Here is a 27,268-nt window from a genome sequence, read left to right as displayed (position 1 = left end):
TTCAGTTAAATTTGGATAGAAAAATTTAATAGCTTAATTTTAGATAGAATGATATAAACGAAAGTTTATGGTACAGTTTAATTTTAAGTATAACTAAGGGGTAATTTGTAAAATTGAAAATAAAGGTAATAATCCTCTAAAATATTGGGTGTAAAATGAAATAAACACATAAAATGGCGTGTCAAAATGAAACATCCCCCCTTCCAAGTATACAGCTCGAAATCATCAACCCCAGCAAATTAGGAATGTACGGTCGAGATCTTTTTGTTTCCATAAAGTTCTTACGCGTACTCCCGCATATTCGAACAGCTCGGAGAAAAAATATATTTCCCGTCAGACGCGAGACGAGTGATGATAATTTATAATACGATGAGGACTTGCCTCGCTCCCTTGTTCGCATAAACTCCTTCCCCTCTTTCGCGTTCGCGATTGAAACCCTCGACTCCTTCGCCTCCAAATCCAACCCCAAATCCAACAAATATGTGAGAAAAAAATATTCAGATTATTGCTCCTCTCGTTCGATTACTCCATCTGGTCTCATCCTCCTTCTCGATTGCGCCTTCGTCTCTAGAAACCCCAGATGAACGACATCTCCTCATCGACTAATCCTTCTAATCCGTCGGCGCTTCTTGCGCCGGGATTCCGATTCCATCCCACTGACGAAGAGCTCGTGAGCTACTACCTCAAAAGAAAGGTCTTGGGTCGATTCCTTCGCGTCGATGCCATCGCTGAGGTCGATCTCTACAAGTGCGAGCCATGGGACCTCCCATCGAGGTCTCGGATTCGGAGCAGGGACATGGAGTGGTACTTCTTTAGCCCACTCGATCGTAAGTACTCGAACAGATCGCGGACCAACCGAGCAACGGAGCAGGGGTATTGGAAGACGACCGGAAAGGATCGCGAGGTCCGCCGTGGTTCGCGAATCGTGGGTATGAAGAAGACCCTCGTCTTCCATGCAGGTCGGGCCCCAAAAGGTGAGAGGACTAATTGGGTCATGCACGAATACCGCCTCGAAGGAGAGGAGCTAGCCCAAGCTGGGATTGCTCAGGTAAATGAGTGATTTTTGTTAAAGGTGCTATTTTGGAGTTTGTATTAATTTTTTTTTGTTGTTGATGATGATGATTATGCTAATCATATGGGCTTGTTGGCGCGCAGGATTCTTATGTGGTTTGCAGGATCTTTCAGAAGAATGGTTCTGGCCCGCAGAATGGTGCACAATATGGGGCACCTTTTGTTGAGGAGGAGTGGGAAGAAGAGGTTGATTGTTTCCCTATGACGGGAGATGGTGGCAATGATGAGCTCAATGTAGGAGAACAAGAATACCTTCAGATGAATGACTTTTTGCAGGTAAGGTCGATGGTGTTTGTTATTCCCTGGTTTCAGTTTCTTCTATTTTACTATTGTATAGTTGTAGTAGTCTGATATAGGCTGGTCTATTATTACTGTTTCTGCAGTGCTAATCTATTTCCTACACACACACACACACTGATTAGATTCAAATAGACATGATGTTAGTAGGTCTAATTTAAGTAGCCTACAGAGGACATCCAACAAATATGAAATTTTCCCCATTGTCTACATTAAGGGAGGTTATCTATTTTGGTCAGACTTAAGGACTATGCTGTCATTGCATTCACATTCTAGACACTGCTGCACGGCTTTTTTCTATGTTGCAGTTACCGTAGGTATTTTGCATCTATTTATTTGATTCCTTTTTAACTAATTGATAAGTTAGCTCAGTAAAATTTTTTTTTTTGACTGATGCATCTGAGTTTATCTTTACTAATAACATTGACTATTTCTAACCAGGAGCTGGGGAATCTACCTGAGGCTGCTCCTCCTTTGGCACCAGGTTTTGATAATGGGCCCAACAATACCAACTGTCCAGAAGTTCCTGATATTTCATTAGAGGAGGTTCTGAACAATCCAAGTTTGATCGATGACATTGTCAAGCATATTGATGAACCTGGGCAGCAGAACAGCCCGACACTCCATGATAATATGGGAGAGAATGCTGGTGTATCGAATTGTTCTCGTAGTCTTTCTAGCCAAAGTGATGGATATGTTGAGCTGAATGATTTTGCAGATATTGCTAATTTGCACTATCCTTCAGTTGAAAGATCATGCAATAATCAGAACTCTGTGAATGGAATTGATGAGAAAAACAACTTCCTTGAGCTACTTGATATTGAGGAGTTCTTTGACATTATGGATGAAAATACTGGTCAGCCAGAACAATTGCAATCATGCCCATTAATTAATGATAACTCTTATCTTCAGGCTAATGACATGCTGAATTATCTATTGGTTGGCGATAATAATCCTGGTGAGCCCTCTGATGGCAACATGGTGTTTTATGATGCAGCTTCTGATGATCTAGCAACTGCAAAGGAAGATATTGTCCAAGCGAATGAACTTGTCTACTCACTTCCTGTTGGTGCATCTGGGACTGATGAGGTAGATGAGTTGATGGCATACTTCGATGCCACAGATGATAATTTACATTATGATATTATGGGTTCTGTACAGATATCGGAGACTATTAATCCTTCTGCTTCAGACATGTCCAACTCCATGCATGGGGTACGGTTTTATCTATTACTGCATATTATGGATATGTAAATTGTGCCTTCTGCTTTTGTCTTAACTGGACATTACCTAGGATATGCCAAATTTGTTGCAGGTCGATGGTGTAAATGTTACTACATGTGATTCCACTCCAACGGCTATAGAACCTAACGTTGTGTGTGATGCATCTTCATCTGTTAATCTATCTGAGGCTAATGATCAGTTTACTGTCAAATCTAAGGATCTCACTTTTATGCCAGGTATCATTCTGTGGTAGTTAAATAATCATTCATGTTATGTTAATAAGTTCTCTGTGCTTAAGAAAAATTCTATTCTTAAGCTTCTCCTGGGAGAAGGGTAGTGCCATTCACATGTTAACATGATGATGCTTTAAACCTAAGGGTTTCTAATTTCTTTTGCTCCAGATGTTGAAAGGAATGAAATTAGTGATAATTCTATTGGGAAACGTCTTGCAAACTTGTTGGGTTCAATTTCTGCACCACCTGCTTTTGCTGCGGAATTTCCTGCTGCATCAGGGAAGTCTACCTCTGCAACCCATCCAGCTAGTTCATTCCATGTTACTGCCGGTATGGTCCAAATAAGTGGTGTGACATTGACGGGCAGCACAGAGAACTGGCCATTGCAGAAGAATGAGGATTTCAACCTCCTCCTCTCTTACAGCATGGCTGGTGATGTTGCTAGAACATCTGTTTGTTCTGAGCCAATTACAAAAATGCATGGTTGTGCAATGGCGATGGTGCTGCGAGGTGGCTTCTATCTTTTCTTCCTCTCAGCAATTTTACTCTCAGTAAGCTTTAAAGTGGGTATTTGTATCTGTAATAGGTAATCAGGGGTTACATCTCTCAAGTACACACCATTTGACTTGGTAGGCTAAGCTATTTATAAGCTGTTTTGAGTAAAATGGACCTGTAAGTTTTGTACTGTATGTATGGCATCATATAACCTCTAAAATAACCTGTGCTATTATACTTATGGCAGGTTTTTGCCGTTAAACTTAACTCACTACCTGTCAGCTCTTGCTCATATGCAATTCGAGATTTTGACTATTTTAATTTACAACTTGATAACAATTGTCTGCTTAGTAGGAGTAGCAAGAACAGTTTGCTTGAATTAATTTTTTGTTTTGTTTTGTTTTATTGACGTATATTCTACGTTTGCTGTCAAGCTACCTAATGCAAACTTTCTTTGCAACAAGAAAATTTATTTTGGCGAGTTGCATACATTTGATGCTGTTCTTATAATTTATTGGGTCTTCTTTCTCAGCTTCACTGAAACCCATATATCCACTCTATCTAAACTCGTCATAAAGGAAGTGTAGATCTTTTTGTGTGCTTATATTTCACAAATCTTATGCTATAAAAAATGCGTCTCATATTCCTGCGATTATATTTTTATCAGAAACTGTTGATGTGGTGATTCGACATCGAAATTCCCATCATCTTTTATTGCAACAACCTCCAATTTTTTTCGTTTATTTATTTTACTTTGAGAGAAGTGAGAGCTCATTATTTCATTGGTTTCTATTTATTTATCTTTATTTTTTATTTTTGTAACCTCGAGTCCTTGAACACATATTTCTATTGCTGACAGTTAGTCATGATGCTGAACTAATATATAATGTCCCAATAATCATAGAAACTTGTAACTCAATCTGAATAAAGCCCAAACAACAATACTAATAAAAGTGATTGGTTTTGCAAAGAAAACCTCGAACAAAATCCTCGACAAAATCGCATCAAATCATGCTTTTCTTACCTACGGATCAGCTTGAGTCCTTGTGTGCAGCTCTCAAGAACCCACGTGTCGTCCGACCAGATACGTGGCACACTCCCCTGTTCTACATATACTTCCAACTCGCCGTTGAAAGTTTTGGGCATCTAGAACGATGGAAGAAGAAAGGAGAGGAGATTCGTTCACGTCTAAGGTGAAGAAGGAAGGGATCGCTTTTGGGGTTTCTCTTCAGGAAAGTTGGCAGTATTTGAAAGCTATCGTCTTAGGCCAGGTACTTTATACAATAATAAAGATGTCCTCCTACGATAATTGTAAATAATTTTTTGAGTACTAGTAAGAGTATTAGTTCTAAACTTCTAATTATTAGGTGAAGAAGGCGAAAGCCAGAAACGAGAAGGAAGCGAGTGAAGCTGACCTGCAGGCTGCAAAGATGCAGGTCGAAGCAACCGATGCAGCTGAGAAGAAGAAAAAGCAAATAGGAATGTAGTAATCCTTAGCTTGTGATCTTATGACCGTATGTGTTGTGATCTATTAAGTACTCTCTGGTGATATATTTTACATTCAAGTAGTTAATATATACTCTGCAAAAGTAAAGTTCTTTTTGCCTATTACCACCAAGATTGCTCTGTTTGATACCAATACAATCTGAAATCTCGGCCAAGATTTAACCTGAAGAATACAAAGTTGAAATCCTTAATCTATCCACTTAAAACAACAAAGTGGGAGCATATGTTACTACATGTTATGGCACAAAATCTGCAGCGCAAATAGAAACAGCCGTGCATTTTATTGCATATACAAATCAAGAAGCTTTTTATGAGGAAATATTTCTTCTTCTTCTGTTGCCTATTGTGCTCCTCCCAGTAGCTCTATTTGCCAGATTCTTAAACAATATGTTGATAATTTATCAATGCTCTACTGTTCTCCAGGAAGCATGGTGTCCTCAGGAAGATCACAATATGCATTACCCTGCAAAAATGGACATAAAATAAGCTATTGTTATTAACTAAGAAAGATATTGTTATAAGGGGGTTTTATAATGACTCTATTTACCTCTCCTGTGAGATGGGCAACACATCGTTTCTCAGCAAGCAACTCAGCTTCAGTCTATTTAAAATTAAAAAAAGAAAGAAAGAGATGTTATATGTATTTGGTAGTCAAAACTGCCGGGAAAATTGTGAAGTAACCAATGTGAATCCTACCTTTTTTATGCGTTCTCTGAGGAAATCATCTATGATTACATCCTTAACTAGCTCATAATCACCGTCTCCCTGATAGAAATATTGTTACTTGTAAGACATTTCTTCGTGCAAACTGCAAAAACGAAGGTAAAAGTTTGAAGAACACATACCGTTGATCTACATGGCATGCTGAAAACTATATCCTCTGCTATGCCATAAGGATTTCCATTGGTGTAGACCTGCCATTGTGTAGTAAAAGTGAGCCTTTTGAAGCATATAGTGCCCATTTTGAAGAAGCACTAAGCTAAAAATTCTGATTACAAAAAGAATAGAAATCACTTTTACAAAGTTTTACCCCTGAGGAGAACCAATCGCCTTCCGGAGTGGGAGTGACAAGGGATCTAATGCCATCAACAATTGAAACAGCAGTAGATGCAGCTGAAGATCTACCCCATTTTTGGATAAGCACACCTCCTCGCTGTACATAAATCATGTGATGTTAAAGGGGAAAAACAAATATTTGCATGTGTTTGCTTCAACGGATATGCGTCGTGCATATACCTTTTGAACTCTTTCAGTGAATTCTTTTTCTAACCATTTCGTATCGGTGATAACTTCTTTTACAGGAACACCATTGATTTTGGCATTTAAGAAATCAGGAACCTGTTGAATGTGAAATAGAGCCATCAACATGTAGATGTCCATCATTTAATTGTCAAATTAAGATTTAATAAAGACTATGATAGAATCCAGATAAGTACTTCAAAGTTAAATTTTGACCTGAGTAGTTGAGTGGTTTCCCCAGATGGTCATGTTTGATACTTTGTCATAAAAAACACCTGCTTTCAGGGCCAGCTGTAGAAATCGTACTTAATATAAGTATGCTACATCGCTATTGATATGTTCGGAAGGATGGAAACAATTGCTGTCATAACAATAATGTAGTGAAAAATTGCATATCAATTACCTGGCATTTGGCTCTGTTTTCATCCAACCTAGTTAACGCATGGAAATTTTTCGCAGGTATATTTGGCGCATTCTTCAAACAAATTAAAGCACTGACATGAAATTGGCAAGATCAATATGTATAACCAATACAATTTAATAAGTAATAATATGCTATAAAATGTTAACATGTAAGTTCGTACTTAGTGTTGCATGGGTTCCCGACAACTATGACTTTGACATTGCGGGATGCCACAGCATTCAGTGCTTTTCCCTGAATTGGATTTAACTCAGAAGCTTAGTACGAGAAAGCCTGAAAGAGACTTGTGAGAAGCAGACATGTTATTTAGAAAATACACCTGTTCAGCAAAAATTTGCCCATTGATATCTAATAAGTCAGCTCGCTCCATCCCAGGACCTCTTGGCTTTGCTCCAATCAGAAGTGCCCATTCTGCATCCTGGAACACCTCGTAAGGATCTATTCCTATGCTTACCTCCCTCAACAGAGGGTACAAAGAGTCTTCCAATTCCATAGCCACTCCTACAATTGTAGATTAATAAACATTATAAAATTATGGAGAGAAATTCTTACTAAATTAGCAGATCTTCTTTATCCACTAAACTCCTACTAAATTCAATAGTAGCTTGAATTACGAATTCAATACAAACAGGGATAATTAAAATAAGCTTTACCTTCAAGAGCCTGAAATGATCTTTCAGAACCCAATAACTTCAGAGCAATTGGTTGATCTGGCCCAAAAACTTCACCAGATGCAAGCTGTAATATCATGTGAAAAGGTCAATAATGTGTTATTTGGTTCAGTTTACATGTTCATACATGAAGAGAGAGTGTCAATTAAAATCTGGCAAAATTCCTTCACAAGGAACAAGCTAGTAAATTTATTTTCTTTTATCAGAAAAATGTGTATAAGCCGAAGATGTAGAATTAGAATGCTATGTGATAGCAAAAGTGATGTAGTATTAAATGTTCTTTAGTTCCTTGATTGAACATAATTGAATAACTACATCTCCCAACAATGTAACCAATACCTTATCTTTGTGAAAAAATAAATTGAAGTAGAATTTGGACTCCTAAATGTGACACCACTTAAATGAAAGGCCAAAAATTAGAAAGTGACTTATAAAAGTCTAAGATGCACCCTATGACCACAAATAGTTGGAACTAACATTGTCAGTCACAGTGACCATACTTGTGCCTAGAACCCAATGATCATACAGAACTTTTGCATCAGTTTGCTGGTAAGTCACTAAGTTAAAAAAAAAAAAAACAAAAAAGGAGAAAGACACAGTGAAAAGAAAACATTATGAGCTCGCAAGAGCCAACAATTATATGGAGAAGTTTGGATAACCAGAATTAGCGAAAGGTAGTGTCACGAATGTAGAACACATGTATAACAATGCGTTCTATTTGTAAGGGATTTGGTAGATTAGAAAATTTAGCCTAAAAATTCAATTCAAACGTTGGCCTGAGAACTGTCAATGAATAGGCAAATCCTGCTCTTCTTAGGCACTTCATTTTAAGTAACAAAGATTAGTAATATACCTAGATTTAGTAGGTTCGGCATTTTAGTAAGAAAAATTACAAGTAGATAATCTCACAATGAAAAGGTCTTGCTAGTATATATAGTGGATAACAGCAATAGGTATATGCTCAAGTTTCCTACTTAAATATGAAAGTGCGAAACACTAAATAGAGCTTCAGTAATGACCCCTTACTTTGAAAAGGAGATGATTAGATATCATTCCAGCTGCACCAGACACTGCAATATTAATTAAACTCTTCCATGACTTTGACTTCTCATCCTATAAATTGTTAGGAATAAACATTATTATTAAGATAAGCAGCAAAAGTGTTATGAGGCTTACTAAAATGGATAAGTAAAAAATTCTCAAATGATTTCCACTTCACATATGCTTTCTTCCAAAGTCAGGAAACACAGTAAAGATATTCAAAACACACAAAATAATGGAAAGATACATAGTATTCCTTCAATTTTCTCAACAACACTAACAGCAATTATATGAGTAAAATGATTATTAAGCCTCATGAAGTACACGTCTGTCAAGAACAAAGTTTTCATTCCTCATGTTCAAGGGATCATAACTTCCCAGAAATGCAGGAATGATCTATCATAAAGACGGACAGAGCTGTAATTAATGGTTGGTCGATTAAACTATTCAAGTATTAATGGCATTTTCAGCTGTTTCTTTTTCTTCCTTTATCAGATATTTGTGGCCAATACATATGTCAGGATACTGTCAAGGAAGCAAGAAGACACACTATGAGGGTTTCAGATCTTGTAAGATTCTATTTACCACTAAAATTAAATCCCAAGATATATCAAAACCTTCTTCCTCCTCCTTAGATGGCCTAAATATCAGTTGCAACCCTCCAATTTTCATCTTTCCTAAACCAACTTGAATCAAGAAGACTCAATTTTGATGTATCAATTAACATCGTGCTGTCAAAGGCAAAACATTTCTAGAAAATCCTCTATAGTTGGTTCACAAAGACACTAACCCTTCTAAAACCCAAAACCAAGCAATTATAACTAACCAATTTCTCAGGCTGAAAACATAGGCAACCAAGTATTTACCGCTTTGAGATCGTAGGTGGTACAAAAAACCCCATAACACTCCCTTTTGCTCACGACATCGCTCGGAACGGCGGTCGTAACTGGGGTCTGGACTTGGCTGTGATAAAAACGAGATCACCAAGAATACAAAAGTAAAATGAACAATATCTAGACAAGACAAAACGAGAAAGATCTCACTTTGGCGCCACAGAGCAGCGAATTCTCGGCGCGCAACGAGGGTGGAGCAGCGCGGAGCGCCGCCGAGAGCCGTAAGAGTTGAGAGAGGTCGTGTGTTTGGAGGACAAATTGGTATTGAGGGTTTGGGTCATGGAATAGGAGGAGGAGATCTCCGACAAAGCCATGGATAATAGTTGGAGGAGATGGAGAAGTGGGAAGTGTGGAGAAGAGTGGGAAAGGAGGTGGATAGGGAGGGGGATTGGATTTTAGTAACTGGTTTGAAATATATAGTAGATATAAGGCCACACAAGTGACACGTGGCAGACAGCACGATCCAAGTTCCGTGTACTGATCCATTGGATTTGGAGAAGATCTCGTAAGGGCCCAATTGTTTGTCTTCCTACAGGTGGTTTTGGGCTTCAACTCCAGCGGGCTTCAGAAATTAACGACACGTGTTTGACGATTGCTATCCAGCTATTTGGTAGTCTCCTAACTCCTAAGGCTAAATTTCTAGTACCATCCATGCTAAATTTCTCACTTGCATAGGGATCGAGCATAAGCCTTTCCCATTTAACTATATACTATAGGAGAAATAAACCTTTCCCATTTAACTATATACTATAGGAGAAATGCTTAGTTATTCTTTTTTGATTTAAAAAGAAAAAGAAGAAGCTAAGTTATTCTTTTCGATTGGAGGCCATTTGTTGTATGTGAAGGATACAATGTAGATTCGATTCGTGACGTCAGTCCACCGTCGTTCCGGCCTTCGATGCTCTCTACCTATTCGACAATTTGCCCCATCGGATTCTACAACACCGCCATCTTCTTTTAAACCCATCAATTCCCACTCGAAAACTTCGTGCCAATTTCATCCTCCTCCTACAACCCCTAAGGATGGCGGATTTCGAATCCTTAATTCGAAGAAGAAGACCCCAACCCAATCTCCGTCTCTGGTTTCGACCCCCGAAGCGTCTACTGCCACCGCGCCAGCGTCTACAGGTCACTGCACCGCCTCGGCCGGGGACACCGAGTCCCAACCGACCCCAATCTCGACGGGGCCACCTTCGTCTTCTCCCACTTCCCTCCCCACAAGATCGCCGACGTAAAAGTCGCTCTCGTCGACTACGCCACCGGCCGCCGCCTCAGCTTCTCCGGACTCTGCCGCTCTACTCTCTCCTTGGCCTCCCTCCGTCTCGCCCTCGGCGTTCGGTGCCGCTACGTCGTCCTCCTCCTCTGCCTCAGCTCCGTCCTTTACCCTGCCATCGTCCTCGGCGTCCTCGCACCAGGCGCTGTCATCACCACCGCCAACCCCCTCTCCATCGCCGCGGAGATCACTCGACAGGCGCTTGACTCCGGCGCCGTCATGGCAATCGCGTCGCCGGAGGAGTCCCACAAGGTTGCCCCCGCGGGGATCCCCGTCCTCCTCACATCCCTGGGAGGTCCCTCCGCGGAGGAGCTGATGGAGGATGGCGATCCTACTGTGGCGCCGCCGCCAGAGGCGGCCCAATCCGACGTGGTGGCGATGCTCTACTCGACTGGGACGACGGGGGTAAGCAAAGGGGGTTAATGCTCACGCACGATAATTTGATCTCGAAGGTGTCGCTGTTGCAATGGGCCGCGGAGGTGAGCTCACCAGGGGCCGAGGATATTGATGTCTACCTAGGTTCCTCCCGATGCTCCATGTGTACGGCCTGGCTTTCTTCGCGCTGGGTCTACCGGTGGCCGGGGCGACCACGGTGGTGATGCGGCTGTTCGACATCTCGTCGGCCATGGCAGCGGCGCACGGGGTGAGCAACATCCCGGCGGCGCCGCTCGTGGTGGCGGCAATGACGAGAGCTAGAGGAGGCTGGGACCTCTCGCGGTTGAGGAGAGTAGTAGGAACTGGCGCTTCCGCATTGAGCAAGTGGGCGGCGAGAGAGTTCCGGCACCAATTCCCCCTGGGTAGGAGAGCAGCGGCGCGGCGACGTTCGCCGTGACGGCGAGGGCCGGGGCGGTGAGAAAATTATTGCCCGGGCGCGAGCGTAACGTGGTCAAGGTAGGATCTAAAGGAAACGGAGTGGGTCCAGGGGAGCTGTGGCTAATGGGGTTCGTTTGGTTTGAGATTAAGCTCCATTGGTTAGTTAGTCTATTTTTTAAAAAAACAAATTTAATTAAATATAAAAAAGATAAAAATATATCTTTAATTACTTAACCAGTTCAGAAAATTTTTAAACTCAAAACAAACTAGAAAATTAAGGAAGCCACGTCGGAGGCTCTGGCGTGAACGGGTGGCTGAGGACAGGGGATCTAGTGTACTTCGACGAAGATGGATACTTGCACGTCGTGTGTGTATCGCATCAAGGAGTTGATCAAGCACAACGGGTACTAACTTCGATCGTCCATGTCTCTATTCTTTATTTCACTATAATATTATACCGAGCTATTTGGTTACTATATAGATAAAAACTCTAATAGATGCCGCTCTCAAATGCAGGTCGCTCCTCCAGAGTTGGAAGAGTTGCTTCTCACACATCCTCGTATACTTGATGCAGCAGTAATACTGTGAGTATATCTTCTTCTTTCTAGTAGTAGCCTATGAAAAAAAAAAAAAAAAAAAGAACTCAAAAGTATTCGTACAACATAAGCTCATTTAACTATCCGAGTACTATATCTTGGATCGGAGGACGAGGAAACTGGGCAAGTGCCTATGGCTTGTGTGGTAAAGTCTAGAAGTGGATTAACAAATGAAGATGGCATCCAGTTCGTTGCCTCTCAGGTTTAACTCTCTAAATCATCACACTGGGCGTAAAATTTAATTATGGTATAATTCTCTTTGTATCCACCAAAACAAATATATATTGTTTGTTGGTTTATATGATGTTCTAATTTGTTCCGGATATTATTTTCTACTCACTATATGTCTCATGCATTCTCGTACTGAATTTATATCAGGTGGCTCCTTATTAAAGTTTAGAAAGGTTGCATTCGTAGATGCTATCCCAATATCAATTGCAGGAAAGATCTTGCGAAAGCAATTAGTGGCTCAATACAGCCATCCCATCTCCTCCAAATTGTGGCATCTTTCTCTTCTATGCATAATTACATCTTCATCCGAAATTATATATATGTATTACAATTACATCCAACAGTGGCTTTTTTAAATAGCAGAAGCAAAAAAAAGTTTTAAAAAAAAAAGACTTCGGATTAGTGTCATTTTTAGTCAAGATTTAAAAATTAAAAGAAGAGTCTTATTTGGGCTGGGTTTTACCAGTCTCACTAAACTGTCGGTGGGGGTGGACGCCGTTCCGCGTGCCGCGAATCTTCCTACTTAAAATCTGCAAATTAAAAGGGAAAAAACAAAGGGGAAAATGCTAAAAGTAACGGCGTCAACTCTAAAATACACCCGGAAGATTAAAGTAATTTTACGGTTGAAGCCCGGAAAATGCCGAGGTGAGATAAAAATTTGGGGACAATTTACACGAAGACCCCTTTACTATTTCCTATTTCCTATTTCCTATTTCTAGGTGCAAACCCTTTTTTTTGTGTTACATTACATAACTTCGGTGTCTTTTTAGAGTAATTATTCCTAAAAAATTCTACAGCATTTTAACTCCAAATCTCTTAAAAAGTAGGGGGTCTATTTGGACAATTCGCTTTGAAAAACTAAGATCTAACACGAGAAAACCAGCGGCCGTCCGGATCTCTCTTTACGGTTACAGAGTTTTACTCCTACCTCCCTGAACCTTTTCTCTTAAAATAGGAGGAAACGAAGAGATGCAGCTGTTCTCAAGTCCTCAGTGGGGAGTGTAACAACCACCAGATCTATAGATCCCAACACTATTCTTCCTCTCTCTCTCTCTCTCTCTCTCTTCTCCAAAATCTCAACAAGGAAGAGATTATAGAAAAAGATGCATCCCAGCCGGTCTCCTTTGGGAAGACCGGCGAGCTTCCGGCCAGAGATCCTCGGCCAGACGGTGCTCCAGCTCATCGGCAACCTCTGCTTCGCACTCTTCGTCGTCGCCGTCCTCGTCTTCACCATCCTCGCCGCCACCTACCACCCCGAGGACCCCCTCCTTCATCCTTCCTCCTCACATCTCACCTCCTTCCTCACGTCCACCTCCAACGCCACCTTCCGCTCCGATGACGTGGCCCTCAAGACCGGCGAAGACTTCCTCAACTCCTCCTCTTCCTCCTCGAACCCCGTCTCTGACCCCGTCATTCAACTCTCCGACCTCAAGGAAAAGGAAAACACCGAGTCCACCTCTGCGGATTCCCCCGACTGCGACGCCGACGGGCCGATCAACTGCGCGGATCCCGAGGTCTTCCACCTCATGATGCGCGGCGCTATCGAGAACTTCGCCGACATCCACTTCTACCGCTTCGGCAAGCCGACCCGCGGCGACACTGACACCAGCTGCGACATGGCGTGGCGGTTCCGCCCCAAGAACGCCAAGCGCGCCGGATTCTACAAGGACTACCGCCGCTTTGAGATCGCGAGATCGCCGACTTGCACTTACTCCGTCTCCAAGATCGGGGACTACCACTCGGGCGTCAATGCCCGGAAGAGGAAGAACAAGAAGAACCGAGGAAAGGGCGACCCCGTTGGCTTCGAGCTCAAGAAACCCACGCCGTCCGAAACCCCAGAGGCACTCGTTGTTCCGGTGGTCGGTGAGGCCGTCAATGACAATCTCCCCGTGGTCGAGTCGGAGACCAAATTCAGCGTCGGAAAGTATCTCATCTACTCCGGTGGCGGCGATAGATGCAAAAGTATGAATCATTACCTCTGGAGCTTCCTCTGCTCTCTCGGCGAAGCCCAGTACTTGAATCGTACTCTCGTCATGGATCTCAGCATTTGCCTCTCGTCCATGTACACTTCCACCAAGCAGGACGAAGAGGGAAAGGACTTTAGGTTTTACTTCGATTTCGAGCACTTGAGGGACTCGGCGTCAGTGCTCGACCAGCGCCAGTTTTGGCAAGACTGGGATCTGTGGCAGAAGAAGGATAAGCTTAGCCTTCATCTCGTTGAGGATTTCCATGTTACGCCGATGAAGCTGGCAGATGTGAAGGATACCCTTATTATGAGGAAGTTTGGTGCGGTGGAGCCGGACAATTATTGGTATAGAGTATGCGAGGGCGAGACAGAGGCCGTGATCCAGCGCCCGTGGCACCTCCTCTGGAAATCTCGCCGTTTGATGGATATAGTCTCTGGGGTCGCATCAAAGATGAACTGGGATTTCGATTCCATGCATGTAGTGAGAGGGGAGAAGGCTAAGAACACTGCACTCTGGCCGAATTTGGCGGCGGACACCTCACCTGAGGCTCTGCTTGCTACGTTGAGAGACAAGATTGACGATGGAAGGCATCTTTACATTGCGACGGATGAGCCCGATACCTCATTCTTCGATCCTCTGAAGGATAAGTACACGACCCATTTCCTCGATGACTACAAGGAATTGTGGGGCGAGAACAGTGAATGGTATACGGAGACCAAGAACCTAAACAATGGTGTGCCTGTGGAGTTTGATGGGTACATGAGAGGGGAGGTGGATACAGAAGTGTTCCTGAGAGGTAAGAAGCAGTTGGAGACATTCAATGATCTCACCGGTGACTGCAAAGATGGGATCAATACCTGTAAAACGACCTCGTGAGCTAATAGTAGGAGGATTTGGTATGCTAGGTTATTGAAGAGCTTTTCCTATTTTGATTGTTTTAGATGTTTATTCTACTTTGGGTTTCCTCAGGAGTTCCTATTGTTTCTGAAGAAATTTTAGGTATTATTGTAATGCACCGCCACGCAGACAGATTAGTATCATTTCGCCAATTTGTTGTCTAGATGAGTCCTGCCTCAGTATCAGTTGGGTAATGTTCTGGTGTGTTCTTAATACCATATTTATTACTAAGTATATAGTGTTTGCTCTCTTTAGTATAGAAATCCCAAGTGTTGTTGGTCATTTATAAGCAACATGCCATCTGGAAACTTCATTCTTGTTGAGAGCATTAAATTCGGCACTTCTGGGGCATTCCTTGCACTGCATGCTGAACAGCTTGTTAAGATGAAGACTTGCTACATTCTTGAACTGACATTATCTCTGGTCCTTCATCATCACTGAATCAGCTCATTTTAACTATTATTGATTGTAGCATTATTTTTAGCTTCGCTCTCAAACTATCGTTGGTTGGTTGTAAACAGAATGTGTCTTGGTGTAATTGTTCAGGGCAAGTCTTTTTAATTAGCATGACTTGTTGATCTATTCATCTTGTATTATCTCCTCTTTGTAACTTGTCCAGCTTGCGGATCTTGTGATCTTTATCGACCAGGTTGCATATCACAATTTCTTCAGGTATTATGTTAAGGTGAGCATATTTTTATTTCCTTAGTAATAGCATCTGCCATAGCTCCTTTTCATGAATATCAGTGATTGAGCTTGGTGCTGAAGTTTCAAAATGCAGTTGTATGCAGGAAGCTGTACCTTTGGGCGCATTCTTACTGAATTGTTTCTATAATTAGTAAACAATGTGTGTCTATCCAGTGCACCTACAATCTATGCAAGATCTGAACAAAATATCGATACTGAATTAGAGAAATTTTGCATAGCAATTGCTCCTGATTTACAAACATATGCAGATTCAGAGCCGCAGACATCAGTGTGTCTCAAGATTTCTTGCACCCCAAATTACAATACCTGTTCCAAATGATCATTTGTTGCCTGGATTGTTGTCATGCGAACCGTTCACTTGCTTGTGATATCTGTCATTCAACTGAACAGTACAATATGTAAGCAGTATGTTTCTAATGATCATCCCGTACCCTTTCTAAATTTGTACAGGAAAGGGATCAAGTTGTTATACTTGTGCGAGTACTCAGCTTTACTAGCAGTATTACTTGAGTTCTGTTATCTACTGGGATGTCATAGTTCAGGAAGTAAATGTACGAGCTAACCTTTTCCTCCTTGAAAAGCATGTCGCAATATAACTGTTGATAGTCTTTAACCTGAATCAATTTGGTTGTTGCATGTAATATTTCCCATGTATTCCCTTTATTACCATGAGCAGTAGAATTCTTTATAGCAAGAAAGCAGCTTGTGGAACTAAAACCTGGAAATAGATTCGGATTAGCTGCATGCAAACATTAATAAGAATTGATAAGGGATCTACTGTATGATGTACTGCTGATAATTATGCGTGATATCAAAAATATATTCTTCAGAGAAGTTTATTCAATTGGATTCCAGTCGTATTAAATACCAAGCCACTGAACTCATTCTTGATAAACACCATAAATAAAAGAAGTGGAATAATCAAATCACCTGCTAATAGATGGAATACACAAGGTTTCAATGTCGCCTAAATCCTCTTTAATTTCTTACTGCATTGTAATAAACGATTGCTAGAGTTGCTTCTCTCCCCCCTTTGTCTCTTTCTCACCTCGTTGTGGAGAACTCACCATCTGTCAAAGAAAATTAAAAGAAGGGATCTGAACTGACTCTGAAATCTATATATATATATATAGAGAGAGAGAGAGAGAGAGAGAGAGCTGAAGAATTCCAAGCAAACCATCTTATCTGCAGCCATGGAGAGTGGACCTCCATGGATTTCCATGGCATGTTTAGTAGCTTTGTTTCTTGCATCAGGAATTTGAGCCACTGACATATTTCTCGAGTGGCTTGTCAACTTTGATTAGAATTAGACCTGTTTTTAGCCGCCAACCAGATCTTGCGCATTATGACTGACATTATGCATATATTTTGTAGATTGAAATTCTAATGAGAACTTTACATTCTGTATTTATCAGGTTATTACCATTAATGGAATGTTCCGGGGGCCTCTGATTAATTCTACTACGAATGACATGATCCGTGTTAACATCTTCAACAACCTTGATGAACCCACTGCTCATGACATGGTAAGCATATGAGACTATATCTAGAATTATGGATCATTTACTTTTAATTCTTTTCGAACTTCATCATTAACATACTAAGAGTAGAGGATTTGATGCAGGAATGGCATACAACAGAGGCTAAACTCATGGCAAGATAGAGGATCAGGAACAAACTGCCCAATTCAGCCTGGTAGAAACTGGACTTTATGTGTTCCAGGTGAAAGACCAGATAGGTAGCTTCTTCTACTTCCCCTCAACAAATTTCCAGAGTGCTGCTGATAGATTTGGTCCGCTTCGAGTCAACAACCGCGACGTGATTCCTGTCCCTTTTGCCAGACCAGAGGCAGAGTTTAATCTTCTCATAGGGGATTGGTAGTCTAGCCCTTACAAGGTACTCTATTTTAGATTATTATTCTGAATCCTTTTTCGTGTCATGATTCTATGGCCCTTTGGGCTTTATGTTAATTGAAATGATCATAGGATGTGATCCCTTAGAATCTGATTAAAAGTTAGCTGTTATAATTTGAAACTGTTGGTCATTCAGAAATGAGATAAATGTATCATTAAATAGTATAAAGAATAAGCTTTAGCTTGTGTTCATGTGCGCAGGCCGTTCGCCGGGTTGTGGCTAACAAGCATGTAGTTCCTAGTCCAGAAAGGTACATTCTTATCAATGGAAAAAATGGAAAAGCCCCTTATGACAATGTGTGGGGAGGAGAATACGAGTCTGTTGAAGTGGAAAAGGGTGAGTAATCCTCTTTTTATATCTGAAACTTTAACTGAACTAATCTACATTCCAAACTAAAACAACCTTAATGAAATTTCTGATTGATTCAACTTGTTCAGTACTATTTTTATCTCTTCGCTCTTTTCCTCTAAGCAGGAAAGACATACCGCTTCAGGATATTGAACGTCGGGACTGCGTCTAGCTTTAATTTCAGAATTCAGAGACATCAAATGACATTGGTGGACATCTTACACTGATCAGATAGTGTTGGACTCCCTTGATGTGCATGTTGGCCAATCATACTCTATTCTCTTCACTGCAGACCAAAAGGAATCAGAGTACTACATTGTAGCTAGTCCAACTCAAGTAGATACAAGCGATTATCCTAACATCAATGGAGTTGCAAGGTTGCACTACAAGAACTCAGTAGAACAATTAGGGGGTCCTCTTCCTCCAGGGCCTGATCAGCTGGACCGCGAATTCTCAATTAATCAGCCAAGATCTATCAGGTTAGAAGTATGACGACTTTACATTGTCAACATAGAAGGACGACATTGGTAGATTAGCTGCTCAAATGCACAGATGTACTCTTCAAGTCGTGTGTTTCTAAACTTTATAGTATTTTCATAAAGAGAACTAGGATTCGATCATCACTTGTGCTGAATAATTTTCCATCAGACATTTTTCAGTTGAAAACTAAATCTAGAGAAGTAATTAAACCATTTCTGATCAACTATGTTTGTCAGGTGGAATATGACAACAGGAGCTGCAAGGCCTAATCCATAGGGAACATTCAACGTGAGCAATGTAAATGTTTCACAGACATTTATCCTGCTCAGTTCCGAAGAACAATTAAATGATCGTCTCCACTACGCCATTAACAACATCTCCTACATGACTCCGTCGACGCCATTCAAACTCGCTGATTATTTTTCGAGTGGCTCTGGAGTCTAGCAGCTTGATGTCTTCCCAACTAGTTCTGTCAATGAAGAAGTTGCACTGGGGACTTCTATGGCCAGTGGAGATCACAAGGGCTGGTTGAAGATTGTCTTCAGGAATGGCCTCGATGTTATGGATTCCTGGCATCTTGATGGTTTTAGCTTCTATGTTGTCGGGTAAGCATCATCCTCCTCCTCATCATCAAAACTCACAATGCCGGTCATTTTATCAATGAACATTACTCGTTCTAGTATGTGAATCAATGAATACCTAGCAAAATTGTTGATTTTGATCTTTGTTTCAGTTAGATTCTGCTCAAAACTGAAACCGACACTATGAACCATGGCCTTCTAGTTCTAACACATTCAATCATTTGGTTTGTAGATTTGGTATTGGTGAACGGATCCCTGCTTCCAGGGAAACATACAATCCACTTGATCCAGTTGTTCGTTCTACTGTTCAGGTCTCTCTTCCTCTCTCTCTCTCTCTCTCTCTCTCTCTCTCTCTCTCTCTCTCTCTCTCTCTCTAACTTCAACTGTTGGGGTACTAATAAAAGTTTGTACATGCATGCAGGTGTATCTTAGAGGATGGACAGCAGTGTATGCATACTTAGACAATTCTGGGATGTGGAACCTTCGATCTCAGTGCCTCGGAAACTGGTACCTGGGACAGGAGATGTACATCAGAGTCTATGATCCTGATCCAAACCCAGCCAAAGAAGATCCACCACCTGAAAACCTTCTAATTGCGGTTAGCCCATACATTACATCCAAGTCCTCGGACTTGATTCTAATTTTAATCCTTACAACTACTCCGGCCACATCCCTCAGAGGAGTTCTAGGTGAACCCCATTTGTTTCAGATTATCTTAGCTTGGTGTCATGTAATTAACTTAATTAAACAAACAAATTGTCAGCTATTATTGCTAAATTGAGAAATAAATTGTTTAACCCTATATGTTTCGGATTATGTTTTTGATAAGGTTCTCTTAATTTAAAGGCATTGTACATTGATCCTGATTAGAGTAAAGTTTACCTTCTAATTCCCAACAAATATAACTTTATTAAAGACAACTTGGGGAACAGAAGGGATGGAAATCTTACAAAAATAACACCATCTTTGTCCAACCTGCCAATAAAATTATAACAAGTTGGTTAAAATCCAGGACAAAATGTCACCAAGTAATTGGACCCCCCTTTGCAATACTGGTAGGCATTATCATATATATAACTCATAGCCATTGGACATGCACGCTTAAATATCTTAGAGTATTGTGTAGGCTTGCACTTGGTCGGACCTTTGTACTCACCCAAACAGCATTCCACCGGATCCTGGAAAACTTGGCATGCACTCATGCATGCTATCACCTTCCCTCCATCTCCAACCACCCTTAACTTCTCCGGGCAGACAGCGTTCACATTCCCAAGGCAACTGGCGACGCTGCATCCCGACCCTACCGGCGGCACGACGGACACCGGCACGTTGTATCCGGCGGCGACGCTAACTTGATACGAGTCATTGGTATTGCCTTGGCTAACATCAGCCAGGTTGAGCTCAATGAAGGTCACTGGCGGCGACGGCAGCGCGCCGCAGTAGATGTTTCCGGTGCGGCAGTCGCCGGTGGCGCACGTGAACGCGTTGCCTGGGCCATTCCCGGCACAAAACGTGCGCGCCCAGGCGCGGCCGGACCACCCCGCCGGCGGCATGTCTAGGGTTTTCAATGCTCGACTCGGTAGCTCGAAGCCGGCGTAGGCGTCGGGTGGATTCGGGGAGCCCGGGTTGGTCGAGATCGCCGGCCAGATGGTGTAAGGGCAGGAATTATTTAGCGTTAGGGTTGCTGCACTGGTCCCTGCGATGTAAGTAGACATCCATATATATATATAAAATCATGCACATATAATCGTATTCTAGATATTTGCATTGCTACGTAGGAGAATAACGTAGGATTACAAGATCTAATCATTTATTTACCTCCAAGAAGCAAGAGAAAGGAGAAGATGAAAGCTTTAAAATCCATCTCAGGAGAGATTTGGATATATGTTGTTGTGATGAGAAGTTCTTGGTGAGTACTTACGACTTGTCAAGGTTAGGAGATTAAAAGAATTTGATTACATAAAGCGTTATATATAGTAAATTACAGCTAATATGAGAACTTCTTTCCCTGCAATGGATTCAAGTACTTTGATTACCAAGGAGGCATTGCCATTGCCCATTGGCCCCCCTCGCTAAATTTAGAAACTTTAATCCTCCCCCTTTTTTTTAACATAGAATATTTCTGATTTAATTATTATAATATATAGTAATTTTTACAAAGTACTTCGAGGTGATTAGAAATGCCACTTCACAGTTTCATAACTCAGATCACTAACTCTAAATTATATTATCCACATCTTTGGATAACTTATCGTATCATCCTTCAATGCTGGGATTCGTTAGGACCCGTTAAAGAGTTCCCATCACTTAAAAGGGTATTTTCTTTAAGGACCCGTTAAGGGAAGATTCGAATCGTTTAAACTAAACGGGCCCTTCCTCAACCCGGCAGAGAGTTCGGCCCAAAATATTCTTTTGTTACACTCCGCCCCGTTACAAATTGAGCTCTATATTTTAGTAATTAAATTTATACTTACATAATTTATGCAAACAGCGTAAAAAAACATTCCATCAATTCTAAATAATAATTTAAAAATAATTAAAATATCCTTAGTTCCTTCTTCGTCTTCTTCTCTCATGATAAAATGTGATTGTTAAGGATATTCTAGTAATTTCCTTAGTATAGTTAACCATATTAGTGCATATATTTAGTTATACATATTCGCTAATATATATAACCCGATTTATAAATAGTTAAAATATTTTAAATATAAATTTTCTTACAAATTAATAAGTTATGAAAGTATAACCACCCAAGCTGTAGGGCTGGCTTTACTCCATCTTAAAAGTGAGTAGGTATAAAGTCATAGTCGTTAAAGGTTATAGCATCACAAGTATACGTACTACTTCCCAACTTCCAATCTCATAGTGTGGTACTAATTAAAACAACTACACTGCTACCACTTGCCACTCAGTGCCAGTAGCACATCAACATCCAAGCAAGCGAGGGAGAAGAACAAAGCTAGCCTTTAGGAACAACTATGTCTACCATGTATGGATGGACGTGTGAAGAAGTGGGTGTTTCTTGTGGCTAGCAAAACGTTTCAATCCTCTCCGGGGGTCTCAAATTTCCTTGATTTGTAATCATCCATTTGGTTGGAGGAAATATTAAGATGTTATAATATGTAATACGTAATTCCGTTAAAAAAAATAAAATATTATATACAAATTTATTTAAACAAAAAGGAAGAGAAAATATGTGCAAGCAAAATAATGGTGTGACAAAAGATTATTACATATGATGAGCTTGCATTCTTTCTGATTAATTATTTAACTCTAGCACTAGCACATGGTATTACAACTCATAGGTATAAGGTTGTCCTCCAATCAAAGAAGTAATGGTTATCCATTAACAAAGATAACTCTCTTCTTAATAATAATAATAATAAGTTAACAAGGAAGAGTAGAGGCATTGACTCCACCCAAAATCCACGCCACTAACTTCGAATCAATAATACAAACAAAGCAATCTTTGGATGAATGATTGGAAGTCCAGTTGGGAACTGGCCCTTGCTTCATACCAAGGCATTAACAAACCTCCTCACTATGATTATGCCAGCTCTTAATTTATTTAATTTCTTCTCTTTATTTAACTTTCTTTCTTTTATTTTCTGGCGACCTAATTATTCAACCTATTTTACTATTTTACCTAAAAGTAATACTGTAATACATAATAGCATGAGGACTTATATCCATCCTAGTCATCAATAATACTAAGTGCCACAAAAAATGGAAGCTCTTTTGCTGCAAATAACTCAGTGGGCATGAGTGGCTCGCAAGCTAGAGAAATCTCTCTCCAATCTCTCTCTCTTTCTCTCTCTGAACGTGAGATATAGTGTCAATTATTATAAGGCATAGGAGGTGTTTACTTGTATACTCTCAAGTGTCCCACTTTCCTACTCTTTGTATCTTTCTTTTATGTGGTCACATTCTCTTGTTGGTGGGTCACATTTAAAGGTTGTGTAGAAGAATCCTTCTAATAAATTCTTTAGAGTTATATCCCTTTGTTGCAAAGTCTATTGCCTTATTTAGACTTTAAGCTAATGCTCCATCACCTGTAGCTTGCTCAGGTAATTAATATAATGAATTGAAGAATAATCTCCCCTACTCCTCTAATATTAGAGGATTGGAGGAGAAGTGGAGAAGAGGAGAAGAGAAGAAGAAGAAGCAAAACTCCAACCACATATGCCTTTCTTGCTCCACCTCCTAATAGCATGAGAGAGAGAGAGAGAGAGAGAGAGAGAGAGAGAGGGAGGGAGAGAAGTTGGCATTTTGCACTTTCGTGCCACACACAACTAGATTACAAACAGCAGTTCGTTACGCCAAGAATCTTTCTCCTGCTTGATCCACTCATCTCTTCGTTGACTTGATCAACTCTCGTAATTTCTTTGATAATAAACTAGTTAATCTGTGTGGCTTAACAGTGATAGTGTGCTAACTAATCCAAATCCACTGCAGGCTATTAAAATAACATGATCGATTAAAGGTTATAATAAACTAAACAAGGTCAACTGGCAGTTTAATTATTTTCCTTAATATTTTCAGAGGTAGAGAGAGAGAGAGGGATGAATCAATGGAGCAAAAAAGAAATACGAGTGGTTTTCTCTATATATTAAGATGGTAGTTGCCTGCACCAACGCCACCACTACCGGTATCCACTATCTTTAGTTCTGGTTGCTTTGAGAGGGTGACCTAAAAGTAAACTCTCTCTAGTAGCTGGGAACAACCTAATGCCATCCACTAAAATTAGCAAAAAGGAATAATAATAATTTTAGGGTTTCCTTGTTAATAATACAGACCATGAGAGTGTAATACACGAGTTTTTTTATTTTTATTTTTGATTTCTTTACCTTGCATTTATGATGGCCCACTATATCATAACTATATGAGCTAGCTCATCCCCATTCCCCACCAGTGATTAGCCAACCCATTCTCTTAAGTTTCAAGTGCAAATTACTCAAAAAAAAATAGGACCATTCTCTTCTTCTCCTTTCCCTATCAATAGAAACTAACAACTATTAATCTCTCTCTCTCTCTCTCTCTCTCTCTCTCTCTCTCTCCTCTCTTCACTCTAGACCTCTCCAATCTCCACCTAATCTCCCACAAAGAGTAAGTGAGAGAGAAAGAGAGCTTGGGAAGGCTGCCCGTCCAATTCACGGTTAACCAAAAGCCATTCTTTTTTTGAGTTTTTGACTCCCCACCTCTCTTTATTAAACCTCCTCCCTTATCATTCACTTTATATATATATTGACTTCCCTCCACTCCTCGTTCACCTCCACCTCTCTCTCTCTTCTCTCTCTTTCTATATAGTCTAAACTCGCCTTGTTTGGTACCACTCTTTCTATTGCTCTCTCTCTCTCTCTCTCTCTCTCCTGTGTGCTCTCTCAATTATATCCTTCTTTTTCCATTTTGTGCGCAATGGAAGCTCTCGAGGAAACTCCTACGGGCTCTCGGAACAGCAGTAGCTGCAACAATATCCACAACATCATCAACGACAATAGCAAGGAGTCCGCCCTCGCATTCGCAAAGGGCAAGCGCACAAAGCGCCCGCGTCCCACGGCCTCGGCCTCGGCGATGGCATCGGCAGCCCCGACCTCATCGACCTCTTCTGCTGAATTCTCCGGGAGCACAACCACTACGATCAGGACTACCTTCACGACCACCGAGGAGGACCAGGACATGGCCAACTGCCTGATGCTCCTTGCCCAAGGCCGTGGACTTACCATCCCAACCAACCATCGGATCGATAAGACCGCGGCCTCGAATTACGTGTACGAGTGCAAGACGTGCAATAAGTGCTTCCCCTCGTTCCAAGCGCTCGGTGGCCACCGTACTAGTCACAAAAAGCCGAAGATCGAGGAAAAGAAGCCGCCGTCAGCGGACAAAGAGGACAGCGTCCTTCGATTGAGCACAAACTTTGTATCAAAGTCAACTATGGATCCGACCAACAACAACAAGAGCGGCAAATTAATCAACAGTGACAAGCTAAGGATGCACGAGTGCTCCATATGCGGATCGGAGTTCTCCTCCGGCCAGGCGCTCGGGGGCCACATGCGGCGGCACCGGCCGATAAATCTGCCAGACAATTCCGAGTCCAAGAAAGAAAGAACCATCCTCTCCTTGGATCTCAACCTCCCGGCGCCCTCCGACGACGACCGCCCCGACTTCCAGAAGCCGCCGCCGCTAGTAGTCTTCTCAGCATCAACTCTAGTCGACTGCCATTATTGAAATCTTACCATTAACACCTTTTTCTTTCCATTTTTTTAATTCTCAAAAAAAAAATTTGGAATTTATTGGGAGTTCATGTGAATTATGTCTATTATTGAAATTTATGATCAATTCTTTGGATTCTTTAAATATACTTCACTTTTATATTTGTGGCAAAGAGTATATAATAGTGAGATTAATTAATTGGAGATAGTTGAGATGGAAAGAAGGGTGGCAATTAATTGCTTAATTTTTGGCTTCTCCTCCACCAAGGGATAAAGGGGTGGATCAGGTTCTATTTCTTATTGCCTTTTGTTTTGTTTGCAAGCCACCACCTCTCTCTCTCTCTCTCTCTCTCTCTCCCCCCTCCCATTAAACGCCAAAGAGAATATAGAAAAAGAGAGGCAAGTAGATAGCAAAACTGGTCATCAATAACTTGCTTCGATCTTTTTATTCATCATATATATCTGAAAGAGTCTTAATATATCCGTATGTTTATCTTGTTAGACTTTGGACTCCCAACTTTTTCTTTGCCTAACGCATCAGCGTCATGCTTTCATCAATAAATGCCATCAAACATTACATGTTAGGAGAGAGAAAGATGCCAACTTAGCATAACGCTTGCAATATATACATGTCACCATCTATGTCATTGCAGTCGCAGCCATCGGATAAAGTTACAAAAGTGGGGTACTCATCCTATTGTTATCCGCACGAAAAGTTGATCCTTTTCGTGCCTCCTTGATTGATCTTGATGATCTTTTTTTATACACTTTATAATACTTCCTGAGGGTTAACGAGTAAATTCAATCCAAAGGTTTGAACTCACTCTTATGGGGTTTACTTTTTAAAAAGAAAATTAAATAAATTTTGAAGTGCAGGACGCCACCATAGACGTCACAGCATCAAGGTTTAGCTTATGATTAGCCAGTGGGCTTATAATCTATCCAAAAATAATAATAATAATTAATAGGTGTTAGAAATGAATAATTGAATCAATTGGTTGGCAAGCTAGAAGTGAAGAGAGAGCCAAGCCAGTGAAGTAACTCAGTCAACCACACAACTAGTTTAGTAGTATATATATATATATATATATATATCAAAAGACAAGTATAGTTGATCAAAGCTTTTGGTGTCAGTTAAGTACACGTTTTGGCATTGCAATGCAAGCAGGGAGTCAGGGTGTAGACTTTGCGTGAGACGACCACAAAACTAGTAGCTCGATAGCTTCGTTAAATTGTTCACATGGGGGCGGTTTGCTTTCCATTAATTATTTATCCACCCCACCACTACTACTACTACCTTGCTATTGATTTAATTTCAATAATACTACGAACTACTTAACCTTCTTTAGTTATTAATAAACGAGTCTCGCATCATAAATTTTTAGGCTTTGTGGTGGGGCTGTCACTCTCATGTGCAGTGTTAGATGCTCTTTTAGGAGAATAATATCGTAGGTGTTTAATGGGAGACAAACAGGTGGGCTTTTGGTCTGTAAACTGGATAAGAAACTAATTTACATGTAAAGTATAATTAGAACTAATTACAAGTGTAGCTTCAATGGGAGGATATCGTATGAACTTGTAGGATTCGATCACTGTGCGAAAATAGTCTGGCTGATATGTCGGTGGGTCTAATTTTACTACGTTGGTGAAGTTTTGAGAGAGAGAGAGAGAGAGAGAGAGAGAGAGAGAGAGAGAGAGAGAGATTCCCAGTGGCTGCTGCTGTTGTTCAAGTCTGAGGAGTAGGAGAGTAGCAGTTGATTGGTTGGTGTGAGTTGAACAAGTAGTATAATATATATATATGCCACTAGAATGGTCGATGGTAATATATCGATGGGTCTAAATTCACGTGGAAATGAGGGGATTTTGTAGAAATAAGAAGTTAGATTAGGTATTGGGAGGAAGTTTGACGAGCTTTTTCGCAAATGCATTCCCACATAAGCACGCGGTTTGGTAGTTTCTGTTCTACACGACATTATGTCGAACACCTGTTCAGCATTTTTCAGGTCGTGCTATCCAAAGAGTTGCTATCCAAGACATGAGAAAGGAAACTGCGGAGGAAAATATAAATATGAATTTAGTTGAAATAATATTATCGATTCCGTATTTGAATATGTCATGACTACTTATTCTGATAGGAAGTATTTAATGAAACCATTTGTG

The 27,268-nt window shown here is 40.8% G+C and overlaps 5 protein-coding genes and 2 pseudogenes across 8 annotated transcripts; 5 read left to right on the top strand and 2 right to left on the bottom strand.

The window, feature by feature from the left end:
* The first annotated feature begins 365 nt into the window (after window positions 1-365).
* On the top strand, window positions 366-3,587 carry LOC140768923 (NAC domain-containing protein 53-like). 4 transcript variants are annotated; one of them, XM_073109426.1, is made up of 7 exons: window positions 366-1,048; window positions 1,156-1,347; window positions 1,810-2,224; window positions 2,366-2,457; window positions 2,530-2,583; window positions 2,684-2,828; window positions 2,994-3,587. In XM_073109426.1, exons 1-7 carry the CDS (start codon window positions 581-583, stop codon window positions 3,413-3,415), a joined length of 1,788 nt encoding a protein of 595 aa, XP_072965527.1. In that variant the 5' UTR covers window positions 366-580; the 3' UTR covers window positions 3,416-3,587. The 4 variants fall into 4 exon arrangements, with proteins under 4 accessions (XP_072965527.1, XP_072965519.1, XP_072965513.1 ...); XM_073109418.1 differs by having other exon boundaries at window positions 367-1,048; window positions 2,366-2,583; XM_073109412.1 differs by having other exon boundaries at window positions 367-1,048; window positions 1,810-2,457.
* A 1,310-nt stretch (window positions 3,588-4,897) lies between these two features.
* Window positions 4,898-9,494, bottom strand: LOC140768957 (malate dehydrogenase [NADP] 1, chloroplastic). Its single transcript, XM_073109448.1, has 14 exons — window positions 9,242-9,494; window positions 9,065-9,161; window positions 8,184-8,270; window positions 7,140-7,224; window positions 6,806-6,987; window positions 6,650-6,720; window positions 6,469-6,559; window positions 6,282-6,356; window positions 6,063-6,164; window positions 5,857-5,979; window positions 5,672-5,740; window positions 5,523-5,591; window positions 5,374-5,427; window positions 4,898-5,289 (listed from the first exon to the last, which is right to left on the bottom strand). Exons 1-14 carry the CDS (start codon window positions 9,403-9,405, stop codon window positions 5,236-5,238), a joined length of 1,323 nt encoding a protein of 440 aa, XP_072965549.1. The 5' UTR covers window positions 9,406-9,494; the 3' UTR covers window positions 4,898-5,235.
* A 645-nt stretch (window positions 9,495-10,139) lies between these two features.
* Window positions 10,140-12,787, top strand: LOC140774065 (probable CoA ligase CCL5; annotated as a pseudogene).
* A 183-nt stretch (window positions 12,788-12,970) lies between these two features.
* On the top strand, window positions 12,971-15,031 carry LOC140768947 (uncharacterized). Its single transcript, XM_073109437.1, has one exon. It carries the CDS (start codon window positions 13,108-13,110, stop codon window positions 14,845-14,847), a length of 1,740 nt encoding a protein of 579 aa, XP_072965538.1. The 5' UTR covers window positions 12,971-13,107; the 3' UTR covers window positions 14,848-15,031.
* A 131-nt stretch (window positions 15,032-15,162) lies between these two features.
* On the top strand, window positions 15,163-19,680 carry LOC140774041 (monocopper oxidase-like protein SKS1; annotated as a pseudogene).
* A 165-nt stretch (window positions 19,681-19,845) lies between these two features.
* On the bottom strand, window positions 19,846-20,614 carry LOC140774033 (thaumatin-like protein 2). Its single transcript, XM_073116864.1, has 2 exons — window positions 20,056-20,614; window positions 19,846-19,874 (listed from the first exon to the last, which is right to left on the bottom strand). The coding sequence occupies exons 1-2, from the start codon at window positions 20,612-20,614 to the stop codon at window positions 19,846-19,848; spliced, it is 588 nt and encodes a 195-aa protein (XP_072972965.1).
* A 3,531-nt stretch (window positions 20,615-24,145) lies between these two features.
* Window positions 24,146-25,296, top strand: LOC140772281 (zinc finger protein ZAT5-like). The gene has a single exon (XM_073114273.1). It carries the CDS (start codon window positions 24,315-24,317, stop codon window positions 25,122-25,124), a length of 810 nt encoding a protein of 269 aa, XP_072970374.1. The 5' UTR covers window positions 24,146-24,314; the 3' UTR covers window positions 25,125-25,296.
* The last annotated feature ends 1,972 nt before the right edge of the window (window positions 25,297-27,268 follow it).

The sequence above is a fragment of the Typha angustifolia genome, chromosome 2 (assembly GCF_048772165.1).
Source record: "Typha angustifolia cultivar Huaian chromosome 2, ASM4877216v1, whole genome shotgun sequence".
Lineage (NCBI taxonomy): Eukaryota > Viridiplantae > Streptophyta > Magnoliopsida > Poales > Typhaceae > Typha > Typha angustifolia.
This window is presented reverse-complemented; position numbering and strand designations above follow the sequence as displayed.